Source organism: Ciconia boyciana, chromosome 9, assembly GCF_034638445.1.
Source record: "Ciconia boyciana chromosome 9, ASM3463844v1, whole genome shotgun sequence".
Classification (NCBI taxonomy): Eukaryota; Metazoa; Chordata; class Aves; order Ciconiiformes; family Ciconiidae; genus Ciconia; species Ciconia boyciana.
Window position 1 is genome coordinate 42,953,066 of NC_132942.1, and position 27,330 is coordinate 42,980,395.

Here is a 27,330-nt window from a genome sequence, read left to right on the forward strand (position 1 = left end):
CAGCAACCCCCTGCCTGTAGCCGGATCTGTCGGTCACATTCTTTCCCATCCGTGAGTCGAGCACCAGGTACCAGACTGCAGCAGGAGCTTCACCACGGGTCTTCCCACCGCTCATTTCACAAGTGATTGGGGTTAATGCTCTTTTCAGTAGGACCAAGACTGTAAGCTCTTTGGAGCAGGGCTTCTGATTGCATTCGTTATCACCTAGCTCGGTGTGATCACGACCGTTTTAAAGCCTTCGGCTGCTATCTTCATAAAAACAAATGCCTTACACAGCTCCTGGTAATTGTTAATGAGTACAGCGGGTCTTGAATTGTCAGTATGAAAAAGTCTTTTCCCATTAAAAATTTAATTACACTCCCATTTCTCCTGCTGCATTTTAAGCTTTAGGAAGGGTATCTTCATAACCCTTAGCAGCCCAACGCTTTCTTATTCCACACAGATATGTCTTGTTCCACATAGAACAACATACATTCAACATATGGAATGACGTGTCTTGTTCCAGATACGTCTCGTTCCACATAGAACAACATACATTCAACATATGGAACGACGTGTCTTGTTCCAGATACGTCTTGTTCCATTTAATGCTGGTCAGTTACTATTTGTGATGCCAACATTTGGTTATTTTCCATAATTTTGAGTACATCTAGAGTCCAGTTGTGAGTCATTTAACGCATCTACTCTGTGCGTGCATCTAACACAGCTCCAAGACAGCAGCAAGGATCTCTGCATCAGACCCTGGCTGCTGGGTCTGGTAAAACTCACAACTGACAGGAAGCTCAAGAAGCTGTTGACTTACCAAATCACTGCTTTGTATCTTCTGCGAACATATTTGGAAGAAGCAACAGTCGTAACAAAAATGCCAAAAACCCCTTTTCCCTGTACACAGATATAATTTTGCTGTAGTTTTATATATCTTTGTAATGCCTGCAACCTAAACTTCAAGGCTCTACGTTAGCAAAACAAGGGAGAGGCAGGTCTCCTGTGAGGCATATCTCTTTAAAAACTGTTTGTATTTAAAACATAAGGTGCTTCTGCACTTAATGTAAAACTTAATCAGCAGTAGGTGACCAACTGTTGTTGTAAGTATTCAAAATGATCCCAATAGATGACTACACAACCTCTAACTTCCCTAAAGCGCAGTCACTGTGGTACCGTGTTTATTTTGCATAAATTGAACCTCATTAGAAAGCAGACTGCTGGACTTCTACAAAACTTATGCTCATCTGCATAAAAGTCCAATGACTTCCACCAGACAGCTCTTGAGGCGTTACGGGCAGCCGTACTGAACAGTAGGACACGATGGAGAATTCTTAGTTCTGCCACATCGCACAAATCTCTCAACCCACGTGCATCCCTGTTCATAGCAAAAAAGAGATGATGGTGCCCAGCTGTGGCTTTGTGAGGGCTATTTCACTAACGCTCGTGAAGCACTTTGAGATCCTTGGATGGAGGACACTACGGCAATGCAATCTTACTGACTGAAAGAGAAGCTGGGAAGAGCATCTGAACCTTCATCAAAAGGGGAATACTTTGTACTCGGGGCTACCTTTCATTCCTCGGGATGATATTTTAGAGTTGCCATTCTACAGCACAAGAGAGAGCTGAAAAGCATTGAAGACTGGGTTGAATTGCACCTCGGATTGCAATGTTTTATTTTTCTACTGTCTATGATGAATTTGATCTGACATTATATGCTGATAACTTTGATTTGAAACAGCTATATCTGGAAACCAGGTTCCACTGCAAGCATTCCTGCTGCATGACAGATGCAACCGTACTTACCTAACATTGCTTCCAGTTCCGCCATCATGTAGAACATTACTTTTCTAGAAATTAAATGTACATTTATACTCATTAATGGTAAGGAAATAAATCTATGGAGGAAATAAATTCCATACTCTTGTATTTCATATGGATAGTTTGCCTTTTTTCTTTAATTCAAACCCAAGTTTTCAAGTTTCTCTAATGATTTCTCCAACCTTCGGGATTTTCACCTTAGGGATTTAGTTTTCATTAAAAAGAATCATCTATGGCTGCAAAGCCCAGCTTTCACAATGTAATTAACAATCTAAGATATTATCTGATAGAAGAAAATAAAACTGTCCAGGAACAAGTAGATATCAGACTCAGCCTCCAGTGTTCAGCTAGTCTGGTGAAGGTTTAGCAAGAATAATTTACTGTCTTACAAGGGGCCTGTATTAAGGGCCAGAATAGATTCAGAGCAAAAATCTTTCTGGCTTCCCTATGTCAAACCCCACTCTAAATTAAACCAATATTCTAATGCAAATATACCTTGGAAATGACTATTTTATTAGATTTCTGCTTTATTGGAATCATGATTTTGTTAACAAAAGCGGTTCAGAGCCATCATCTAAAGATATTTCTGTTGCCTGGCAAGATGCCAGCTGCTTTGTCAGAACGACATGAATCGTGCATCTCAGATAATAGTGTCTTATCTATTTCTCTGTAAATTACCCATTTCCTTGCCAATTATAACATGTGGCTTTATTAACATTGAATCTAGGTCTTCTTTTAACTTTATCCTGCGCTACAATATTAAGAGAAACTGCAGAAATATTTTGGAGGTGCAAAGTTACACTTGATGTTATTAAGAAACGAAGACTGTGATTGCTTTGATGCACGGTGGCTATTTTCCAGAGCTCTATTTGGGTATGACGAGAGTAACGTGCATTACAGTAGCATATATGCTACTGCAACACAGTCAGGAAATAGTGCAAAACCTGAATGATAGTATTTCTCCATGAAGAAATTCAGAACACAAAAAAAAGAATAACTGATACAAGCAAAAAAACTTAATCTCATCTCTCGAGAAGCACCAATCCATATTAAACCACAAAGTACACTGCATCAATTGAACTGTTACTCCGTTCAAAGGAATAACACTTAAAGAATATACAGAACAGTAATGCTGGTGCATTTCATTTTAGTGTTATCAACAGATTCAAGAATCATTTTACAGTCCAATTTCTGCATTTCAAAACCTCTTATGCCACTTTCCTTCTCCAACAGCATTGAATACATTCACATATTAACACAGTGCCAATAGAAAGAAGTGAGAACGATCATAGAAACACACCACTTCCGCACAGGACAGGCATAAAGAAGTCCATAAATGAACTGTCGCTTGCCACTGCTGCAGTCTAAGACTTCAGAAAGGGTTCATGAAACAACCTGACGTTACTACTAGAAATTAAACAAGAAAATAAAAAGGAGATCAATTAGCAGGATCCATCTGCAGAGACATCTGTCCGTTTGGAGAGTAAACAAGCTCCTCCCTAAAATATATGTAAATACAACACAGCCTAACTGTTGTCGAATACAAATATAATCAAATCATCAACCTGATAAAAATACAAGAAGCAGTGGCACAAAGTCTGTATGAGTGTATTTGGAGCTATTTTCTCCATAGAAACAGCAGTGTACAAAAGTGTGATATTATACCCAGGAAAGGTACGAAAGTATTTTTTAGAATTGTTGCAAACGGGAAATAAACCGCTTCCAGTCTCTCCATCCTTTACTGCCTTTGTAAACCTCATTTCCTCCTCGCCCTCACACTTGTTGGGTCAGTTGTTCTGTTGACAACTACCTGAACTGCTGCTTTCTAGGCTGCATAATTAGCTGTCTTTGTACCTGAAGCTACAGAACTAGTGGAAAAAGTCAACATTTGCGCAGAGAAACTAGGGAGTCCAAACCTGTATTTTACACAAATACCTTGAAGGTGCAAAGCCTGAGATACTCTGTTAAGAGTTTTCAAATAGGAAGCATTCGCTGCGTGTTTTCCCACTTGCCTTAGACAAACAGGTACTAACGAGATAAGCGGTTACATCAGAGGATGCAGAAAAGGAAACACCTAAGAACAGCTAAGCAGTTAGCATAGCTTAAAACCCTTAATAAGCAGAGCAGCATTTTAATTTGGAGCAATATCATCTGTTACTTGCTATACATGTACACAAACTACAAGCCAAAGGATGCAAGACCACTACCCTGAAGTGGGTGTAATCTAAATATATGCAAATATGCATGTGTATGTGCAAAAAAAAGTGACATCTAGAGCAGAAGTTAATCAACTAAGACTTCAATTCATTACTTTATTTTTTTACATTAAAAAAATTACAACGTAACAAGGGTTTGAAAAGCCAAGTAAACCTGATTTCACACACGCACACACTTGCTAAGTCACAGGGTTCAACCGCTTGAAGTGATATTTTCTGATTTTCATCAGGATATTTTATTAAACAATATACACATTAAGAGCCTCATGACAAAGCCAGACACATTTTTTCCCAATCTTTAAGATGTGCAACTGAATATGCAAAGATTCTTGTGGAACTGCCAACTTTCCCCTCAGTTACACGAGATGTAGTTTTGTTCATATGACTGCAATTTCATTGGATGTGTCCACCTAGAAATTGTCCAGTGTTACACACCATCTCCCCCAAGCAAAGTGAACATATTACATAGTATTGCACAGTTTTGTTCGCAGGGCCATAGATAATAAATGGATCCCTTAGTAATTTCACCCACCCAATGGTATAAAATCTGATGAAGCTGGAATCAAGATGCCACAAACAGTTACAAAGAAATGGAGAAGCAGGTCACTGAGAAAAGAAAGTATAGCTTCTGTAGTATGTAAACTTTATAATGCAAGATTCTTCAGCACGTTGAACTGCTTGAGGTGGGACAGATCATCAGTGCTACTGGCAAAGCAAAAGCAAGAACAGGACAATTTTAAGGCAAGTCCCAGAACAGGGAGCTATTTACTTTCTAGGCACAATTTCAAGCTATGCATCAAGGCTCCTGCTTTATCCTTTACATTGTCGGTAATTTATAGAACAGATTAACAATACAAAAAATAGTCTAAATAGAATTTTTAAAGAATCCACTTTTAGCTGAATTTCATTACTTGCAGCTTGTATTTCATTACTTGCAGATTTATAAACATTTCTTAGCACTATTGTTGTTTGTCAGGCCCACATAAAGCAGTTCTAGATCTATATTGCTCTGATTTCTTGAAAGTAGTTTTGGTTGGAAAACAGTTAAATTCAAAATAATTCCTTCTATCGCAGATCTTTCTGCATTTAAGATCTGTTGTACTTGAGAGAGAGGCAACCTCCCTCATTCCTCTGATGTCTTTGTTCAAGGGATCATTAAGTTAACAGCTTTCCTTCTATGAAAAGTCTGTACAATAAAAAAGGGGCAGAGTCAGACCTTACAAAGACAACCGTTTTGAGTCAATTAAATCCAATCTGCAGTACGTTCATTTTAATCTCACATAGGAGGATACAGTCACTGGTCCCACTTACCCCTGCACAGAGGACTAGATACAATCCTCAAACACCTACACTTAAGTTCCTCTAGAATCAATGCATTAAGAATTGGAGATGCATATCTGAGGGCAGAAACTGGCCCACAGCCGTTCGTTACAAGTGTTGTTTACTGAAGATTTAGAACTTACCTAAATGCCATATGAGATTAATACTGCCAAACACAAGACATGCTTTTGTGAGCCTGGGAAGACATTTGGCAGGGGTGTAACAGTGCCTCTGATGTGTTATGCTGTTGTGTGCACCAGTCCTTTGAATCACTTGCATATGAGGAATGTGTGCCTGAAGTGGGACACAAGAGTACAGCTCTGTTTATTAGGACAAGCTGAAATATAAATTAAAACGGAACAAACCACTATTCCCTGAAAACTGGATTTAGAAGGCTAGGTCTCATTTGAGATCAACTTTCACCATAATGCTCCTCCTTATGATTGACAACTGCACCTAAGTATATACTTTTTATAAAAACACACAGGTAATTCCCCAAACATTTATCAAATAAAAAGGGTTTAACAAAAATGGATAATTAATCTCATAAAATAAATTACAGTAGCATGACAACATTTGGCTTCTTTAGTGTGACCACGTGCTTTTCCTTTGTTATCTTGCTGTTAAGACCATTACAGATCCAGTTCGCGTCTCTGAAAGTTAATGAGATGTCTGTGACGATAAACGTATAAAACTCTGCTTGCTACAAGCAAATGTCTGATATCAGTTTCACCTGGTCACAGATTATATGTAGACAGCCTTCTCTGGCCCCAAATAAATATTATATACTATTCTTGCAAGTTCCAGCATAATTAGACTCAAACAGAAAACTCAGGTCCTCCTTTCTTTGCTCTCAGTAGAAGTCGCCTGATTCGAAATCCTGCAAAAGGATTGATCCACAGGAGTGAAGGCTGACCCCCAAAAACAGATTTCATTCCTTCCCAGCGTAGTCTTCGCTCCCATGTTGGCTTTTCACTCTTCAGTCTTTCAATCTCCTGTATACAAACAGACATGCAGTGATGCACTGTTAAGTCAGAAATTTAGTAAAATTTAGTAAACAGCAATTATCAAAACTGATTACTATTTTGCATTCTTTTAATTTATAGCTAGTGAGCTGATTAGTTTCTTACTGTTATTTATTTAGTAAGGAAGAAATAAGAATGGCTGATTTAGCACTGTGGGTACAGGGCACCAGACGTAGAACATAAAACATGTACAAGAAGGTTGGTCTACCTCTACCTCTTCCCCCCTCACACTAAAAGACAAAATGACCAGAAAAGCTGATGTTAAAAGCAGAGGATCTGCACGCAATATACCTAACACTAGAAGTTGTTTACTCAGTTAATGAAACCAGACAATAAGGCTTCCAAGAAGGCTCTGCTACTGCAATTGCTTCTGCAATTACTGAAGCTAGGCTTACTCTCCCAAATGCATTATTTTGATGATCATTTTTTGTACTTCCCACTAATGAAGGCTGCATATTTACCCACTGTTTTTCACAGTTACTCTTCAGTCCAGAAGCACACTTTTAAACAGCCTCACATGAGAAAATTCTGAACAGCCACAAGATTCAAATTCCTTATGTTTCCAGTCAATTATCCATCACAAAACATCCTCTCAAGGCTGCAGATCTAAGGGCAAGGGAGCCAAAACTCCAAACTAGGTTTATACTCTAATAAAGTGTATCAAAGTAGAGGAAAGCCTGAAGGGTTGATACAAGATAGCTGTTTAAGTGTAAACCTGAGAAAAGAACACATTTCTCATGACACTTATCAGGAGTTTGTGATAGTTGAGAAGTGCAAGTCCAAACTGAAGTCGGAAGCTGTGCAATCTTTGTAACTGAAAACCTAATTATAAAATTTATGTCAGAAAAGCAAATAATGCAAGAACTTCTGTTAGAAAGCATACCCCAAGAAAGTATTTCAATGCTTACAACTGTAGAAAATAAAAATGATGAGCTATTTCAGATATGGGGTTTTCTCCAAAATAAGAGCCTCCCCTCATGCAAATAAAACAACATCTAATCACATCTTCCTAGAGTAATTGTTACAGTACACAGAAGTTGAGGTCTTTACCGTTTCATCATTGCATATTGAGTGGATTTGGGTGCCAAACATGACTGCAGTGAAAGTGAGAAACAGAAAACCCTCAAGGCACAAGAAGATCATCAGGATCACAGTTACAGGTGGGGAGAAGTCACTGCATTCTGTGAAAATGACATATGTAGTTATAAAAAAAAATAATTAAAAAAGTCTATAGAGCATGTTCACACTGAGACATCCCCTCTTCAACAAACAGCAATAAAAGCTAAATATCTGACACTTGAAAAAACATTATAACAATAAATTATAACAAACTTCTAATTTCTAGCACTGCAGCAGCTTTATTTGCTGCCCAAGGAAATAAAGAATTTTAAGGAATTAACATTTTTGGCTTCCTATAAAGCACATGGTACTGCATTACTGCAATCCTGCCTCACTATTTCAAGGATATCAAATAGATGTTTGCACGTGGGACAATTTAAGTACTCGGAACTGCATATATATAAAGATGAGAGCAGCTTGAAGTTTCATGCATGACAAACACTGTAAAAACCATCACCACTGTCAGCTCTGACTTGCTAGTTAATCCAGATGTTCCATTTTGCTGAGATTGCTTTATTTTTTTTTTAATTCACCACAGAAAGCAATCAGGTTCTGACTTACACTTACAGTCACATCTCTGGAGATCCTCTGATCAACTGATTAACTCTATTGTAGTTAAACAAAGAAGAAATGGGATAGTATACAGGAAGCAGAATGTTTCAAGTAGAAAAAGGACTAAGATTCCATCCATTTAAGGGAATGTTCAGCAAAAAACAGTCAGGTGGATTCCCCTGTTGCTTCAGGCACCAGGAAGAACATATGATCAACCATCTTCTGTCAAAAGCACAAGATCAGAATGAGCTCTGGCACACTGGAACATTAAGAAATGCAAGTCAGAGCCCTAAAAAAACCAACTGGGACAGTTTAGGAAATTTCTTTCCTACAGGAGCCCCACAGCTGGCTCCAGTAACAGAATGAGGGAGAAATTTGTTTAAGTTTCAGCTGTCGTTCACAGAACTGTGGTGTGACACACAAAGCCCAGCTGGCAGCTTCCGGTAATACAGTGCTGAGGTGGTTTGAGGACCAGCTATCTGTTTCTTCTCTATTACAGAGGTGGTAATTTTTTACTATGTGGAAAGGGAGTGAGAATGCCCTTGACAGCCACAGCTCTTACAGTGAATGACTGGGGGGGGGGCGGGGGGGGGGGAGAGAGAGAGAGATGGGTAAACAGGTATGAAACATTTTCAGGACCTCACTTTAAAAAGATCAAAGTCCTGTAATATTTCATACATGGGACTGAAATAGGTAGAATGCTATGACTTTCCTTTAATATCTGCTAGATTATGACAGTGAAAGTTAAGTATTTGCTTACCAGTCCACTGCCCTCGGACACAGGAGAAAAACTGAAACCCACACAGTATGAGCGCATGAGCTGAAATTAGGGCTATATACATCTGGAAATAAGAGAGAGTGCTTACTTTTGACTGCTGCCAGGTAGTAAACCAGATGTTCCCTTCAGCCAGCCTTCACCACTGCACAGCAAATATACTGTCCTATTTCAATTTTTAATTCAATACAATGATGTAAAAACAAATTCTAAATAAGCTTGAATCTAAAAACGTGGGCAACAATGAAAGTTTAAGGATTAGCTCCCTAAATCACAGTATCATTTCACTAACTGTTACTACATAAAACACAGCAAAATTAAGATAGTTTAAAATAACAGCACTTTACAAAACAGATTAAAATGAGTATGAGTAGAAACATCTTCCTCCTTGGAGAATATCTTGCATAGAAGGAAAAAAAACCAAAGCTAACACAAAACATTTTGCCCTTAAGTCATTAGTCACTAATAAGCACAACCAAAATTGTTATAATCAAGGTAGACTCATACTGATATCAAGCTGCTGTTGATTTTTACTTACCGTAAACAGAACAAAAAATCTCTGATTTTTCTCCCCCACACAATTATTCACCCACGGGCAGTGGTGATCCATCTTTCGAATACATCGTTTGCAAATACTAAAGGAAAGGAAAAGAGGCTTCTGTTGAGAAACAATACTTCCCATTTTAATGTAGAAACAAGGGTATCTAGTGGTCATAAGACGATGTGCTGAAATCTTTCTTGACAAACTGCCGACTGATTTTATTTGCATTTCTTTAAAGAAACTATTTGCTCACTTACAACTCAGCTTTTGGTTGTTACAAAACTGACTGTGTAGATAAGATCTTCACATAAGAAAAAAGTTTACAGACTTTCAAGTTGTAAATTTAATTTGTGAATCAGAAAAAAAGAAATTCACATCTTCAAGAGAGAAATTGTCACTCTTGAGGTTTCAACTGGCCATACAACTCTAAACATATGCAATCAAAATCTCAACTAAAGAGCAGCTTACAGTGTCACACCTCACTTCCTCAATGTAAAACAAAAACATTGAAACTATAAGCAGCACTCATTCTTTGTCTACTTGTTAATGAATACTTAAACACTACTGTTTTTTGCTAGTTCTGCAACTAATTGCTTAGTTTCTGCCCAGTTTTGAGTCAAGCTTATTTCCAGAAAGAAGAGTCAAATATTTCAGTAAGTCCATTTTACATCTGCTAGGCCATACAGAACCAGAGGGCTCATTTCTCTTATACTCAGGTCCATCTGCAGCCAAACATGAACAGTTATACAAAAGAAATGGAACAGTTGCAACATGTGTTGAAGTTCTTCTGTAAACCAATAGCTCAAGTAATGCTGATATTTCATTTTCCTAGCTTTGTACTTAAGATAGCCACACACTCAAAATGTTCCAGATTTGCCTGCAGAACATCCAAAATATTAAGCATTTTCATTTCAGCAGTTACAAAGCCAAATAAGCCTAAAAAATGCAGGCACTATTATTCAAACCCCTTTATTTTTAATGCCTGCTTATTTATGTATGATATCTATGAGTGCTGCAGTGACAAGCCATGAAGTAAAGCCAGACGATTGTCACTAGAGTGAAGAAAGGGGTGGGGTGTGGGGGGTGTTTGTGTCAATTCTCCAAGGCATAAAATAATTCTTAAGTCATCGCATATGCATGATTACAAGGTAATTCAGCAAGAGGCAGAACATACTCCTGTGCAGGTTATATGAGAGAATCCCAAATCTCTCATTGCTCCTCTGAAGCTCCCTTTGCCCTGAGCTATCATAACCCAGCCCCTACATTCCCACTACCTCTTGTTTTATGGACATTAAAGACGATTCAACCTCTGATGCAAATTACTTTTCAAATACTGCCAGTTACATCTGAAAATCTCAATACCACACCTAAACACCGCAACCATTCTCTAGTGCAGAAGAAACAGGTATTATTCAAGAGATGGCATTCAGAAGGGTCTCCAAAAGATTTTCATTTCACAGCCTGCTGCCTGTAAGTTCAGCCTCTCATTAATTTCCTGAGCTCTGCGGGAAGGTGAACTAACTCCAGTCACCACAACCATGCAAGGCTCCTAATGTAACACAGAATATATACTGTCATTCTAAAAACAATATTAATGTGAAGTACTGAGTAAAATCATATCCAGACTCAATCAAGCCAAACACTGGAGGATGTGAGGTGGGCAGGACGCACTGTTGCTCATTCAGTATTTCTCACAAGCCCACGCAGAGCTCTCCAAGACATCAGATGTCTGGAACCCTGCCTTCATTTCTAATCTCACACCACGATTCAACCAACACTTCCAGCCAACAAACTCAAAGAAAAGCTGAAAACAGCAGTCCTGCCTTCTTCCTACCCCCGTCACTTGTATGCTATTCCTTCCCTTGTCCAAGCACGGATGTTCATGCGGCAAGAGTTTGGGGAAGTCACTCCGTTAGCTGCAACCTGGGTCATTTCACTGTGCACGAACACTCATGCCTACACAAGAGGAATGAGCAATATGGTAGTGAGAACAAGGAGCTGTGGACAAAGGAAGGTCTTCTCCAGCTTGGTACTGCTGCTTAATGCACTCAGGCAACTGCAGGTGCAATTGCAGTTTTGAATGCCAAAGATAACATTCAGAAAGAGACAGCTAAGGGCTTAAGAGAAATTGGTCTAGATAACAGAAATTCACAGGAAGACTGATGCAAACATCTCAGTGACTTGATTCTGAGTAACAGTTCCTCACACACAAATGCAGCCACTCAGAATAGGCTAGAAATAATGATAGCTGTGCTCCTTCAGTGAAAATGAAATAGTATTCACCCACGATAAGCCTCTTCCTTATTCCTGAAAATGTTAACTGCTTAGTAAAATCTCAGTTTAGTGTATTTCACTGAGGTTAGATATTTAGCTGTAAATAAAGGTTTCTTGTTCTTTCTCCCATCCCTAATGTTTATTATGAAACTATTTTTCTTCCTCAAAAGAACTTCTGCTGCAGTGTTGCACAACAATTTTCATAACTACATCGTAAGAGCCTCTTCTGTTAATAATTTACTACTCAAAACATGCACTGTGGCTTTGAGCGTAACTATTTCCCAACAGGAACCAACTTCAATTTCCATTTTCAAGTCTCTTCTATCAGCAAATTGCCACTTTGACTACTTGGGACTAGACCATCCTTTTAATGTCCTTGGAATGGGTTTGTAAGCCAATAAAATGTTGGCAGTATAATCAAACAAACCTTTTTTCTATTCGGTACACTTCTGCAGTGCTATGTCTATGGCAAAGAATCAGATTCTGGTAGCTGCTCTATGCAGTATGTATTCAACATTCAAAAAGTTACAGAAAAATCCTTTGTTTTACTTAAGAAAAGTTAACAGCGACTACTAGTAACATGTATTATATGAGTAACAGAAACAAAGGCAATTAAACCAGATATCCAACTGCCAAGAAAAACATGACAACAGGCTTACAAAAGGATAGCACATACGCTTTCAGACTCTGGCTTTCTCTTTCAGATGTTCTCTGAAGCCAGTTATGCACTGTGCAAGCACTGAAATGCATCCTGTGCCCTTATGTGGAACATCTCACAGTGTATTTTACCAAGGCATAGAAAAGTAAAACAATTTCCAAGACGTGCAAAGCTAGGTCCCTGAACCAGCATTTAGTGAAAAACAAACCCTTTGAAAGTATCACAGATTTCCTTCACTGTAGACACTACCCATTCTTGCTCTGCTTTAATAATAAATGTCACTCAAATTCTTGCTATAAACAATGTATTCGAAGTCCCTATTTAGCTTATTTTTATTCTTCCATGGAGAAACAGTAATTTTTCAATCAACACCACCTTATCTGGGATCACAGGCTACTGGAACATCCAAGGTCATACGATGCCTGCTGAGGATGACGGCCCGGACATACCCAAGTGACTCTGCAGGGCACAGTGCTGCAGCGGCTCTGGGCTCTCCAATACTCCAGCTTCTTTATTCATATGTAGAGTTCAACATAAGATGCCTTCATTTAGCACTACTTCCAAATAAGTAAATCCTATCGGGACTGAAGATGTGGGAAACACTTTACAAAGATACCCGTAAAGTCTCTGTAGAAGCCAGCCTAAATCTGAGATGAGAAAATTAGCAAGATCTAACCTCCACTCAGCAGAGGCTCTCAGGTGTCCCTTTAGCACATCCCATGAACACAATGCCAAGATATCTGAACAGACTGCACAAAGCTGTTTTGGATCCCCAGAGATTAACAGCTTATATTCTGCCACAAGAAAGCAGCTGCACTGCTTCCACCCCCAGGCCCACCGAGCAACCGTACAGCTGTGTTCACGTAACACTCTACCAGAGGTAATAAAGCCAGCCAGAACCAAACTCATTGAACATGAAGGCAGGCCTGGTATCTTCATCCGTGCAAAAGCTAACCTACAACACAGATAAACTAACTGAAGATAATTCTATACTTGACTATTTATACATGAAACTTTTCCCTTCACACTCCAGATACAAAAACCCACTCACATCTGAGAGAAGAACAAGATTTCAATGCCAAGGCTGAGTATTTATAATGGAAATAGCTTCTCAGCCATAACTTTCACACAGATAAGTGACATACACTGAAACATTTAATTTAGAAACCACAAATTTACAGAATAATTTGAGAGTCCTGACAAGACTTCACTCTGTTCTTTTGACGGGCACTAACTCAGAGACTTAAATTTAATAGGCCACACAATTCAATACACATCACTCCTCACACCTAGAGAGAGCCACCAGGAACATTTACATATTTACATAAGTCTTAATTATGCAGGCATGTCTATTTTCAACTCTCACACAATAAACATTACAAATGCATATCCACAGTGCCTGAAAACGCAAAAGATTGAGAATTAATTAAAAATGGATACATTTACTATCTCTTCTATAGCACGCTAAATTCAATTTATCATCAATTCTGTCCTTATTAAAATGACTCTTCAATAAGCAGATGTGCATTTAACCAATTATGCATACAACTTTGGGAAAATAATCTGCCAATTCACATATGACTTCAAATGACACACTATGAAGACAAGAAGACACAAATTAAAGTGACAGTTTAATCTGTATTTTCTTAATTTAAGATTGCAGGAGTCATTTCTTAAATCAGCTTCTATCAGAAATTTCCTTGAGATTCTTCCCTTTGCTCTGCATTATCAACAGTACAGCACAATAATTAGAATGATGCACAGGAGAAAATATTCACAGATCAAGAAGTATTTAAGACACCACAGTATTAATATTTTTAAAAACTCCGGAGTCTCTTGCTTCTTTCCCCTCATCCACATTCATTTTTGGCCATAGTATATTATATTTATAAAATATTCTGCAATGTATTTGAAAGTTTACTGGATACCAAAAGAAATTTGTGGGAAAAAAAATTAACACATAAGTATCAGGAACATTATTCCAAGACGCAATATGCATAACTGCTTTAAAGAAAACTATGGCATACCTGCAATGGTGTGCACGTTCAGGTTTGATACTACAGCACTTTGGACATTTGTAGATCACTTCTCCTGGTTTCAGTTGCAAATTATCCATGTATTCTTTAGTGGCATTTCCTTTGGGCACGGCCCCCTGAAATAATTTCAATTAAAGGACAGAAAGCTTCTTAAATGGTATGAGAGCATTTAAAAATACATTTTACAGACTTCATACCAGTAATCTCAGGATAATTGCTGAAATAAGTTCATTTACTCAAAGCTAGTCTGCCATAAGCCAGAATCATTTCCAAATGAATAAATTATCTCTGCTTGATCTCAAATTCAGTTTCATTTCAGCAAGACTCATCTATGGCCAAGTATTGGCACAATTCTGATAGAATCTGCTATCACCAGCATACACGAAATAAGAGGAAGACACATCTTTACATGCAGATACAAGCACTACAGGTACAATATTTGCTGAGAAGTTACTCTGAATGAGCACTACTAAAAGAGACATGCTTTCTTACAGCAGCATATGTTAATTGTTGTGACATTAGATTATTAGGCCAAGACATCCACAAAAGTTAAATCAGCAATGACTACTTGAAAGATGTTACTTCAACTCTCTGAATCCAAGATTTAGCCACCTGCCCCATGTACACAAGTTTTTGAGAACCAACAGTCATTCTTTTTTCCTTTATACTTAAGCTTTTAGCTTGGACACTGTCACCATGAACCACCACTGGCTTCCTTATTCTACATCTAGTATCCTCTGCTGCCTTCTGCTACTGTGAAAGTTTGTGTAGCTACATGGTAAACAGTTGAAGGAACTGATCCAGAAGAAAAATAACCTGCTGGGAAAAGAAATTATTTTGTAGTGATTAGTTCTCTGAGCTGTTCACCACAGAGCTGCATTAGCAGCTGTTTCAACACAATGAGGAAGATGATGAACAGACAGGGATAGGATGCAGGCTTGCTTCTTCCAGTAACAATATTAACCTAAAGCCTTGCAAGACCAGAATCTAACTTTGGCTTTGTAAGAAGAAAATAATGGAAAGTACCACTGTCACTTTGCTTATTTACAGAGCTAAAGGCTTATCTGTGACAGGAAGTGATGGTGAAATAAACTGGGATGTGAAATCAAAGTGTAATGGCCTTTCTGTACCAACTCCTCCAGGCCAGCACTTACTTCCCACAGGGATAAACTTCTCCAGGTTGTCTTAAATCATCTGCAACATTCTATAATTATTTCTCATTCAACCCCCCCCCCCCCCCCCCCACTGGCAACATCATCACTTTACACAGACACATTAAGGAAGTTTTTGGGACAGAATTAACAAACCCACAGGCACTTCAGATTCAATTGGAAAACACCTCTGTACTTAGGCAGAAAGTTTTTGTTGCCTCTTGCCTGCAATAACAATCTTGTGTTTGTATTGCCTGAGACACAGCCCAAGTTCTGCCCCAGATGAACTCTTTGGCCAAGTGGTGCTTCAAACTTGAGCCAGCTGGCCTTTGAAGGGATACAAACTGAGAGTTTCTTAAACACTCACGTTGCATTGCTGAAGTGTTTTTTGCAATATGAATGTTCTCATTGAAGTTAATACTTTGGTGTAAACATGGTGAATTATCTCAGGGAGAACTCCTAAAGCACAAATTCACCTTGTTCCAGGTAAATTTATGCTTATAAAGCACATCTCACATTCACCTACTCACCTGTCACTAAGGACGATAACTTAAGGCCATGCTCTTAGCATTTTACTGACAAAAATATGCTCTATTTCAAAAACATCTTTCAGAGCCTCAGATGGTCACCAATTTCTTTCAATGAAAAAATCTATTTTTATAGTTATAAGAGTAAATTTAATTCACATATATTTTGAGGCAGTTTATTCCTTTTTTCCTTCAATCTTAGTTTCTATCACACAGTCGCGTCCTCCATTCTGGGAGTCAGCAGGAAAGGAGTGGAGAAAAAAAGGTAGTGATTCATCTCAATTTCTATCCTGTTTTATCCATAAAGAACAACACAGGTCTAGAAAGACACACAGTTTTACCAGGACATATTTTTAAGCAATCTATCCTTAAACCATTAACTTTCTTAGCTGTCACACTCTGTAGAAGTCATAACATTTCATCATTGGGTGTGGGCTCAGAAGTAAATCAAAGACCTAGAAAATCATTAACTACAACACCCTGCTGTTTTTCTGAACACTCCCATAACTTCTATATACACTGTTACTGTCTCAAAAATCTGGAGAAAATAGATGTTTTTCCCTTTACCCTTCTCTCCCCAGATTTATTCCCTAAAAAGAGTAATAGATTTTAGTACAAAATAAACAATTTAATCTCTTGAACTGAAGAGTCAAAGTCCTAAGAAATGAGTACTTTCAAGACCTCTTACAACTACACTGTTCCAATGTGGGTTCAACTTAAATCTCCCTTCCCACTGACTCCAAATACCTGAACACAGTCATGCATGAATCATGTAGGACAGCAGTTCTTTATGAACTTTATGTCAATATGCGACTGAGGTTTTTCAGCATGTCTACCTCCAAAACTTCTTTCATGTGCCATAAATGGAAGATACATTTCAAATGATACAACATCTTACAAAGTTTTGAAAATATATCTGACAAAAAAAAGTAAGAAAAATTAGCACAGAAAAGACTAAAGCTTTATTAGCTTCTTCAGAACCTGGGTTAATATGTAAAAAATAAACTGTATTTCTCATGAGCCTACCTCTCCCTTATGAATTAATTTTATACTGCCTGCTCCTCAAGTCAAAAATTATTTATGGATTCATTAACGGAACAACAGGAAAAGTACAGATATCGTCCCTTCAACTTGAGGGTTCTGCATCTAACACTACTTTTCCTAGCAGGAGGAGACTGATACTGCTTCTCCAAATTTCTCTGCAGATGATGAGCTACAGGAAAGAACAATCCAACATCAAGGAACGATCGCATACTTACTGGATCAGTTAGCATAGTTCTCAGATGCGATGACAAAGCTAGCACTGCCAAGGAGTTAAAGAGAACCCCGTTGATCACAGAGTACCAAAAGTCTTTGGAAGGCAGCAACATGACAAAAGTCACTACGAAGTCTGCATAGACAACCAGAAGCCATGTCATTATAGCACAGACCATACCACAGCCATCTCGGATGAACCAAACCCTCTCTGCCATGTCGGCCTCTGAGGAAGAGGAATCGTAGCTGTCATTTTCGGCAAGCAGCGGGTGGTGCTCAACATCACGGAATCTGTGCCCTGATGACTGCATGGTTTTCTGGCCTTGCCCTGCAGGAAGCAAAGATACCGTTATTATGCGTGAGGAAACTGGAAATACAGGTGGCTCTCGTTTTTTATTTCGGTAAGATAAAACATATCCAAGTTCAAAATAGATTACTGAGATTTTTTTTTAATCAAAACCTGAACAATTCTATGACTACATAAAGATGAAGTATTTCTGTAATCAAAAGATACTCATTTACAAAGTTTCATCCACAATTTTGCAAGCCATTTACTGAGTTTTATAATCCCTTTTTTTTTATCACACAACTTCAATGCTTGACAAAGAGATTTTAGAATGGTTTCATTTCCATCTTGCGGTGCCCATAAACCATTCTTCCCCTTTTGTTAAAAATGCAACCTCTTTCTTTTATCTCAAACTAAAATGGCAAAGTCTTCATTAAATTACAGCTCATGTCTCTCAGAAAACAGCAAATTATGGCACCAGACTGTTGACTTTTCATACTGCTCCAGCAACCCAGGAAAAAGCAGAAGGAAAAAACAGAAAGGAAATACAGCTGTTCTAGTACATTGTTCACAACAAAAAACAGAGCAAGTTAGAAAGCAGCTAAATTTGTTGACAAAAGTGCTATTGTGTTGAAAAAAATCCCAAACCTGTTACAAAGATATATGGGATAACTTACAAAATGGTCTCAGATCAAACCAAACTTAAGGCAAACAAATGGTAGTGGTTAAATTAGCATGGCAACGGATTATAAGAACCAGATTTTCAAAGAACACATTAATTAATTTAATTTAATGAAAACTCTTTAGGGCTTTGTTGTTGTTCCAATGGGGAACAAAACCAAGACTTGAAACCTTAATAGTTTTCATAAAACCAGAATTATTTTCCAGACATCTCTAACAAACAAAGATAGGGAATGACAGAACTGAAGTACTATCAACAAACAGGAGACAAATTAAAGCTTAAACATTATGCATCAAGAATAGCCCACTACTTTAGAAGTATACGGTGTTCTAAAAATCCTATTGATTCATGCTAATAAAGGCCATGTCTTAGAGAAACTTGAAAGCATTATATTGACTGATGACAGTCACACAGAGGTCTCCATTTTCCCCCCTTATTAATGGTAGCCTATATATGATTGGTAGGAATTATGGCACTTCCGTTTACATCCCGAGACCTTGAATATAGGATCACTTTGTTAGTCCAAAATGGTCAAAGTGACCATTACCAGGTAGAGAGACTCACACTGAGAGAGTTTTCAGATGAAGCTATGTATGTCTAAACCCTTTAAAAAAAACGCTCAGTCCTATCTACCAGGAATCAGATAAACATATTCTGTCTAGTAAATCTTTCTGATTCTTAAGCCTTAATGCTAGAACTAGGCAGGAATAATCCAAGAGACTAGAAATGAAAACAAGTATATGCAGATTGCAGTGTAGGGATCCCAGAGCAACAGTTAAAATAGCTAGCCGAGATACTCATAGGACACAGTTAAGTGTGGGCTGCATTCTTTGGTTGTGAAACAGAACAAACTGAAACACAGCTCTGGTGCCTGGATTTAGTCGCTAACAATGCAGTATTACAATTTCTAGTAGTTACACTGTGTTTTCTATCCACACCTTGGGGTTTTTTGGCTTGGTTTTTTTTTTTTTTTTTTTTTACAGAAAAGTCCCCTCTCTTACCAGAATGTGGCTAAGCCATGGATGAAGGTAGTCACATACTAGAAAAATACCTTAGAAAAGAATAAACTTCACCTCCCTTAAAAGCAATTCAAGCTTAACCTAACCTAGATAAGGCGCTCTTTTCAGACACTTTAAGTTATTCTAATCTTTCTAAATTTTTACAGTTAAAATTACAATCTATGCCAATTAATTTCAATAGCACTTTGGGACATCAACCACCCCTTGTGGTCAAGACTTGGAAAAGAAAAGTCAAGTTTCATGAAGCCTACATAATTAGCAGCTAGAACATGAAGATAACTAAGCAAAGCAGCTATTATTTCATCAAAAAAGGGCATATAAAACTTTTAAGAAATATTATTGTCTAACTTTTTCTCTCTCAAAAAAGGACCCACAAAAAAATATGTACAATAACCTTTCAACTAGGCCTTGAAGTGTATGAAGAGCTGACAGCCAAGCAAAGTTATCCCACACACAAAACACCCAACAAATGCTTTAAAGAGCCAAACTTCTAAAGAGGTAAGTGGCAGTACTGCAGAAACAGTCAAATACAGTGCATTCGCATGTTAGTATTTTGTCAAAATGGCAAATGTTTCACTGGCATATTTCAAATTTTTCAATTTTCTTTTTTAAATCAAATTTTTCAAAATATTTCAAATTTTTCACTGGCAAATTCTGGTTTTGTTAACTCAAATTTAGGGTAAATTAAACCAAATTCACAATAGCAAAAGTACTAGCTTTTTCAATTTTTTGCCTTTTCCCCCCAATTTTTTCTTTTTGTTTAAAAGTCAATACTGAAGTAACTTGGAACATTTTTTTAAACAAAATGTCTGGTTTTTTTTTTCCACCAAAGGACTGTTTAGAAACCCCACTCCTTCAAGACCTCCTGCTGCATAGATGTTCTGCAGTGTTTGAGAGGAATCAATGAATTAAAACCAACCTCTCGATTCTGAAACCTCCTATAGAACACAAATTTGGAATTCCTTCCAGCTAAGGTGCAATACCTCAGAAGAAGAAATATACAATTATTTTTCAATCGAGGCAAGTTTTCAGCTGCTCAAATCAACAAGTTACCTTAAATCAGAACAGACATCAAGATTCTTAAAAAAAATAATAATAATCAGCATTTGTGTATGTCACGACAAATGTGAATTTTAGATCAATTCTGCAAGCAACTCCTTTAGCATACAAATGAAATGGCATAAAATTACTGTATTCATTTTGTTTAACTGTATTAAAGACAACCAAGAAATTTTTTAGCACAACAGAAAATACCCCATATACCTCACAAATGTTTTGTATGTTACTCTGACATCATGTCCTTCATTTGGGCTATCCTAGGCTATTCACATAGTCATATCTGATGTAACCTGAAAAGACATCATCAACAAACTGATTAGTAAAGCACCCTTGCTTCATCAGAAAAATAGTGTTAAGCACAAATAATATACATAGATAGCAGTACTTTGAAATACGCTGCATGTACTTACAGCAAACAAGCCTCTGATCAAGAGGAAAAAACTTTTAGATTAAGCTATCAAAGAACAAACTAAAAAACTCTAAACAGTGTTTCAAGTAACATTATATCTGTCTTGTCCATTGTTTTTTAAGATGAGTTGGATATCCAGATTTTAGCTTTACAAACTAATGTACCCAAAGACCTACATCTTTTTCCTGTTTGCCATTCCTGTATGACTAAGAGAGAGAGTATGCAAAAATTAATAATCTTACTTGATTGTCTTCAGAGCTTACAGCAAGGTTTTTGGGAGCAGGTTATTAATAACAAGCATGCATGCCTACCACTATTTTTATAATTGTAAGATAAGATAGGGAAAAAAATGGTTTAACTCTAATTATTAGATCAAGCTATGGCCAATTAAAAATAAAGAAGCTCCTCATTCCAGAATCTGTGTATAAAAGAAAATGGCCCACAACTATCCAAAGGCAACATGCACTTAGAAAGTTCTCCTTGCTAGAATTCCACCATATAGGCAAATAATTACCACATGACTTATGATATACAAATCAGTATAAGGACTGAAATGCTAGCACAAGCCACTCTAACCATGCTTAATTTTACAATACAAATGTTCCATGATCTTGAATCACAGTCCTTCCCTTTCACAAGGACGTAATACTCAAATCCAACATGGACTGTGCAAAGTAAGAGAGCATCAGTAGTTTTAAAAGTGTAGAAGATTCCTTTTTTATAATGAAAGAAGAGGAGGAGGAACTTATTTTATTTAGAAAACCAGGTACTTCAAAGCTTGAAAATTTTAGCAGTTAACTTTTAGAAATCACCACATGGCATTTGGAGCAGGACTGCAGCACAAAACCTTGAGTTAGATTTCTATTTGGGGAAGAGAACAGAAGAGGTGTGGGCCTGAATTTCTGACTGGAAAAGTTAGTGACCACATGCAGGCTGCACAGAAAGCGCTGCTGCACTGGTTTCTGGCAAATACAGTTGGGATGCTTGTTCTGCACAACAACATTGACTGCCATTCCCATTCTCTCACCCAGTCCTACTGCTGCAAACTACAACATCTGCTTGGCAATTAAATCCCTAATACGTGATCAAAGAAGATTTTCCTGCTTTGTTTTATATAGTACAGAATAAAATGGCCAGCTTGGAGTAGGAATTTCAAATTTGTGTCTGATTAAAGTTGGCTAAAGAAGTACCTAGGTTTATTTCTTCAGTTGTTTTATTTTCTAATATTTAAAATAAGCTTTATGACATGGAAGCTTCACTCTTTTATTTGGATGGTTAATTTAAATTAATATATTTAGAGAGCAATGTAAGGATTCTGACATTTAACAACTATAAAAAATACGAAGCCTCTTACTTCTAATGGAAAGCTTCTGAAACTAGCTTGTTACAAAAAAATATTCCAAATGCAACATTACTGATGGAGTTCTTCAGTATACCTCTTCAAATTTTCCCAGTTCAAGGGGAATTATACCAATGAAGACTTCCCCTGAAAATGAGAAGGCTCATGTCTTATTTAAACAATCTTGTATAATCTATTGCAAGCCTAAAAGGTAATGCAAACGCTTATTATGCACCTATAACTGCATGAAGCTACTGACTGCTTTCTGTTTTGCTTTATAAATAAATTTTATACTTTTGTTAAACAAGTTTTCACAATATTGTGAAATCCACAATCATTAAGTTGTCACTGGCATGGCATTTTGTAGAAGCTAAGTAGAAACACACAAAAAGACGACAGGTTGAGTGTACCACATTAATTTGCAATGTCACCCACCCATTCTCTGAGTCGAAGATGACAAGCAATAGAATAGACACGCTAAGCCTCTGCAGGTGAAATACTGAACTCAGAGTAATAATTTGAAATTGTTAACAGAGAATTCATTGACAAGACAGGGACATGACTTGTTCAGTCAGTTCCCTAATCCTAAATGCAATTCTGTGCAAAATGTCAGTGTTTATTGTAGCCTCATCAGTTATTGGTTTATGTGGAAGTGTCACCACAGTTCAGCTTTTGCGAGAATAATAGATTTAGTCATTCTCATGTGATTTCTCCCTCCCCTTCCACCTCCCCTGCTCCTGTATGTTGTTCTCCTCTCCAGCTGCCCACACCATTATCCCCCACCTTGGTCCCCTTCAAGGGGAAGATCAATGTTTGAAAAGCACTTAGACTTTATGAAGAGCTACGCATCCCCACTGAGATGCTCGCAGCTTTCCTCTAGACTATTAATTTATTTGCTTCAATGTCTGTCCTAACCAAATTTACATTGAGTCTTTGTTGTATACCTAAAGCACAAACCTCCAGGACAAAACATGACACTTTAATCTCTAATATACCAAGCAACAGTTTTTAACTTGACCTGTTAAAAATCTTTACCTAGCATTGGAAGATAAAACAAAATTATTCAATGTTTCATGCAAAATGTCATCTGTTTGCACAGGTGATTATATTAAACCTAATCCAATGCTGTTCTACTCTTAGGTGTTATTTGAAATTCTCAGGTTGAGAAAGTCTCACCTGACCTGCACCTCATTGTTAATGAAATGCAGGCCCAAAATGCAGATATATTATTGGAACAAAAAAAAATTTTGAAGAAGTTACATTACAAACTCATGATCACTGGAAAGATGGTCTTGTAAAATGACTGTGCCTAAGATGTTTTTAGTTTTCTAATGAGGCTAAAGAAGATCCACTGCAACAGCAAATCTTCCTTCTCTAAGTTTACTGGAAGAAGGTTATCAAGGACATTAGGAAGATGAATGATACAACACAACTATTGTACCATGAGGCCCCTGCGCTGTCAATTAAATTTAAAAAAAAGGGCACTTCAGGGTTAAGCACAGTCCTCTTCCCTGCTATTTTTTGAGGAGGAAAGGAAAAACATTGTTGTAGGAAAAAAAAATCTAATTGTTTTTTCTTTTTTCTTTTTTTTTAAAGAGATATACAGGTAAGAATTTATGTACAGGCTAAAAATCCATCAGTTGTCAAAGCCTAAATCTTTTTTGGTCACTTTTTCCTTCAAGGTATACAACAGACAGTTCCTAAGATTCCTTATATTTCAGTTACAACACAGTAAAGAAAATGCTTTTATTTCAAAATTTCTGATTGTGTACTGAGAAGTCAGTAATTGTAGGGACACTAACAGATATTGCACACCAGAATAATAATCCCGCAGTGTTTACATACGATGGTTTTAAATCCTACCTAGAAAGCACAGCATTGATGGCAAATCAAAATCACAGAACTGTAGTCTCAATAAATGGTTACAGTGTAAACATTAACTTCAGTAACTGCAAAAATTTTAAGGGAACCAAATGGGCAAATCTACTACTGCATTCAATTCCATGGGCAATTTGGACTATTCATTGCTGACAGATAAATATCCATCAGATGATGTCTAGATGTAATCACGTCTAATTTAGGTGAGTAACCTACTTTTTATTACAGATACATACAACCCAAACTGCAAAGCCATTAAATAAGTAAACTGTGGCTTGCTTCAACTTCTTCTCAGTGACTGGTCTAGCAAACAACCTCACAGCAAACAAATAAAGCTACTCCAATAACTACATCAACCAGTAACTGTACTGAAAACCCTTTAGCTCATCCCCAGCAGCAGCCTCGCTCTGTACAAGGAAACTCTGCTAGGTACCAGAGCTTCAAGGCTGAACTTTCTCAGCAACTGTAACACACCTAACAACTGCTAGAGTAGCAAGTATTCAGAAGAACCAGTCGGTCAACTACAATCCCAATTAGCCATGACAGACTCAACTTTTGCTATCTGTAATTACAAAGAGATATGCGCAATTCCAGCAATCTGGGACATATGTAACACAGTGCACACAACTCTGGAAAAGAGCAGCTGAAATAGCTTGTGATGGCAACCCCGATACAACCCCAAAGTGTTGTTATTAACTTATCCCCAAATCCATCCCACGTCCTCAGTGACATAGATCATCACTTCTCTAAATCCTTGCTGCCTTTGCTCTAACTTAATATATTTTGTACCATATTTATTTCATGGATTTCCTGCTTATGCCTTGTAGCCCTTCTTTGCACTGACCCATATCTGCTCTATTGCAGATGCACAGTGACACTTTACATTGGAAACACGTAACTCTTGATGCTTTTTACATACAAACACCTGGCAACAAATTCAAGAGACAATCTTCAGTAAGTACATATTTAACAGAGTCAAGTTTTAAACTATTGTAATGATTCTCTTTATGCCAGTTTCTTACTAAACAGCAAGTGCCAGGCCATCGGAAGACACTGCAATTGTTTCTTTTCAGCTCTGAAAAGGGCATATGTTTCTTCTAAATAATCTCAGAAAAAGGGTATATAGAAGAAGTACTTAAGCACAAGTATGGGTGTCTTACTGGGAAGCTGGTCATCTAATTACTTATGTCTTTATGCTGGTAGCATCTTTATAAACATCCTCAAAAGCGAGCAATGAGAATTCAGGGTAAAACAAGTTATGCAAAATGAAAGAAAAAACCCTATGCATGTCTTCAGAACACATATTTATAAAAAGTATTGAAGAGCTTTGCTATCAGCAATAAACCCCGTAGATTTGTGATACTAAGTCACTTTTCCATAAGCATGAGAATAACATCCCAGATGTTCAGTAAGGTATCTTTTCGATAACAGATGTTTTTCCCCCACAGATGTGGAAGTGAAAGAAAATATATTTCACAAGACCTTGGTGCGCAGCAAAGATACACACTATCCAATACACGAAGAGTTCACTGAGCTACAACAGCAAGGACAGAACACTTCTGGATTAAAGAACAACCTTTCCTTGAGAAAAGGACATGAACACAATCTATGGCTGGGCTTTGTATCTTACCTCTTCTGGAACAGGGCCACAAATTCAAATTCAGATTAGACTCCAGAAAGCTAGATGCTTAAACCAGCATCAGTATCATTATGTGGAAACTGAAAATTTTACTCCTTTGCCAATGACAATTGGATGACTCACATTCTACTTCAGAGTGTAATTTTTTAATTCTAATTTTTGCATTCATCAATATATGCTATATCCTCACACTCAATTAAAGATAGCTTGGGTATCACATTTACTGATTGCACTGTGATATCAGGCTGGTAAGCACATTTTTCTCTCAGTTATTATACCCATATCCACATGTGATTCTTCCTTCCAGGTTCCAAAAAGTAATGTCATAGATCAAAGCTGCACTATTTTCACTAGCAATTTTCATTATCAATTAAAGGAGTGTGACAGCTTTTGTTTCAATGGTTCCTCATATCAGACACATATAAAGCCTCACAGTTCCTCTATATTCTTCATCTTCAGCCTTTCAATTGCTACAGAATTCTATCAATTTACTTCCCTTAAAAGTTCTGTCTTCATAAAAAGCATAAAAAGTAAATCCATCAGATACATACAATACAAAATATACTGCTTTAGAGCAAATCCAAGGACGTTTGAGAGGTGAAAGTATTAACAATTTCTTTCAGCCACAAAGAGCTTTCAGCTATTTAACTCTAATCTAAAACTGCTAAAATTTCACATCATTTTCTTCTACTAATGAATCAGTATGGCTCTACTTTATCTGTAAATTTTCAAAGTCAGAGAGCATCCACTTCAAAAGATCTCATTTAAGTCTGTTGATGCGAACAGTTCAACCTAATTATGTCTTCAGCAAAGCGAACAGTTACATCACTGTCATTCAGCATCCCAATACCATTATACAACTGTATAGGCAGTATAGAAAATAGCCAATGATTTCTCAATCCTTTTTTGACGGCACCTATCACATACGTGCTGTAGGAATCTACCCTCTCGTTTTTCAGAGTGTGAACTATTTGCATTCCCACTTCCTCTAAGAGCTGTTCTTCCCTCCTGGAAACAAGGAAAACTAGCACCACATAAATCAGCAAAACTCCCTAGAGCAAGTTCCAGGCCATTACTGAAAAGCGTGGTGTGTCAAATGGTTGCTGTTCCCTCCCTTCCCACGGCGGCAGCTGAGACTCTGCAACACAACTGTGCTGGGGCACAGGGACGCTTACTTCCATGCACTTGTTTCCATGGCTGCTGACAGATGATTTTTATTTTTTTTTAAGTAACCCAAAAAGAGGAAGGAGCACAATCAAGACCTAGAAACACTCCTTTCAGAAGTGACACCAAACACCGGCAGGGACGGCGACTGACGGGTCGTCCAGCCCTCGGCCCGACCTGCCCCAGGACAGGAGGCTGATCCCCGCTAACCTTCCCCGCTCGTCCTTTGCCAAGGCTTCACGGGGCCACCGCGCTCCTTCCCGCGGGGCCGGGCCTCTGCGAGGGCCAGGGGGAGCGCAGGGAAGGCCCGCGGTGGCCGGGCCCGGGGAAGCGGCGGCGGGCGCCCTGAGGGGAACCGGCTCCGTGAGGGGAAGGTGGCCCGGGGAGGGAACGGGGGTGGATTTACCTCAGCGGCGGCGGCCCCGCTGCCCTCAGAGCTGCGGCTGGCGCCGTGCCGGCGGCGCGGTGGGGCGAGCCGGGGCCGAGCCCCCGCCGCTGGACCGCCGTCGCCGCCACCGTGCCCGTCGCCGGGCGCTCCGCGGAGCCGAGGACTCCCGGAAGCGGGAAGGGCAGCGCCGCAGGAGGCGGAAGCCGGACGCCCCGC

General features: G+C 38.2%; 1 protein-coding gene across 2 annotated transcripts; it reads right to left on the minus strand.

Moving 5' to 3' along the window:
* Nucleotides 1–4,080: 4,080 nt before the first annotated feature.
* ZDHHC7 (zDHHC palmitoyltransferase 7) lies at nucleotides 4,081–27,330 on the minus strand. Of its 2 annotated transcripts, XM_072872553.1 has the most exons (8): nucleotides 27,133–27,330; nucleotides 20,502–20,587; nucleotides 17,257–17,579; nucleotides 14,311–14,435; nucleotides 9,349–9,445; nucleotides 8,796–8,877; nucleotides 7,415–7,545; nucleotides 4,081–6,334 (listed from the first exon to the last, which is right to left on the minus strand). In XM_072872553.1, exons 3-8 carry the CDS (start codon nucleotides 17,560–17,562, stop codon nucleotides 6,158–6,160), a joined length of 918 nt encoding a protein of 305 aa, XP_072728654.1. In that variant the 5' UTR covers nucleotides 17,563–17,579; nucleotides 20,502–20,587; nucleotides 27,133–27,330; the 3' UTR covers nucleotides 4,081–6,157. The 2 variants fall into 2 exon arrangements, with proteins under 2 accessions (XP_072728654.1, XP_072728655.1); XM_072872554.1 differs by lacking the exon at nucleotides 20,502–20,587.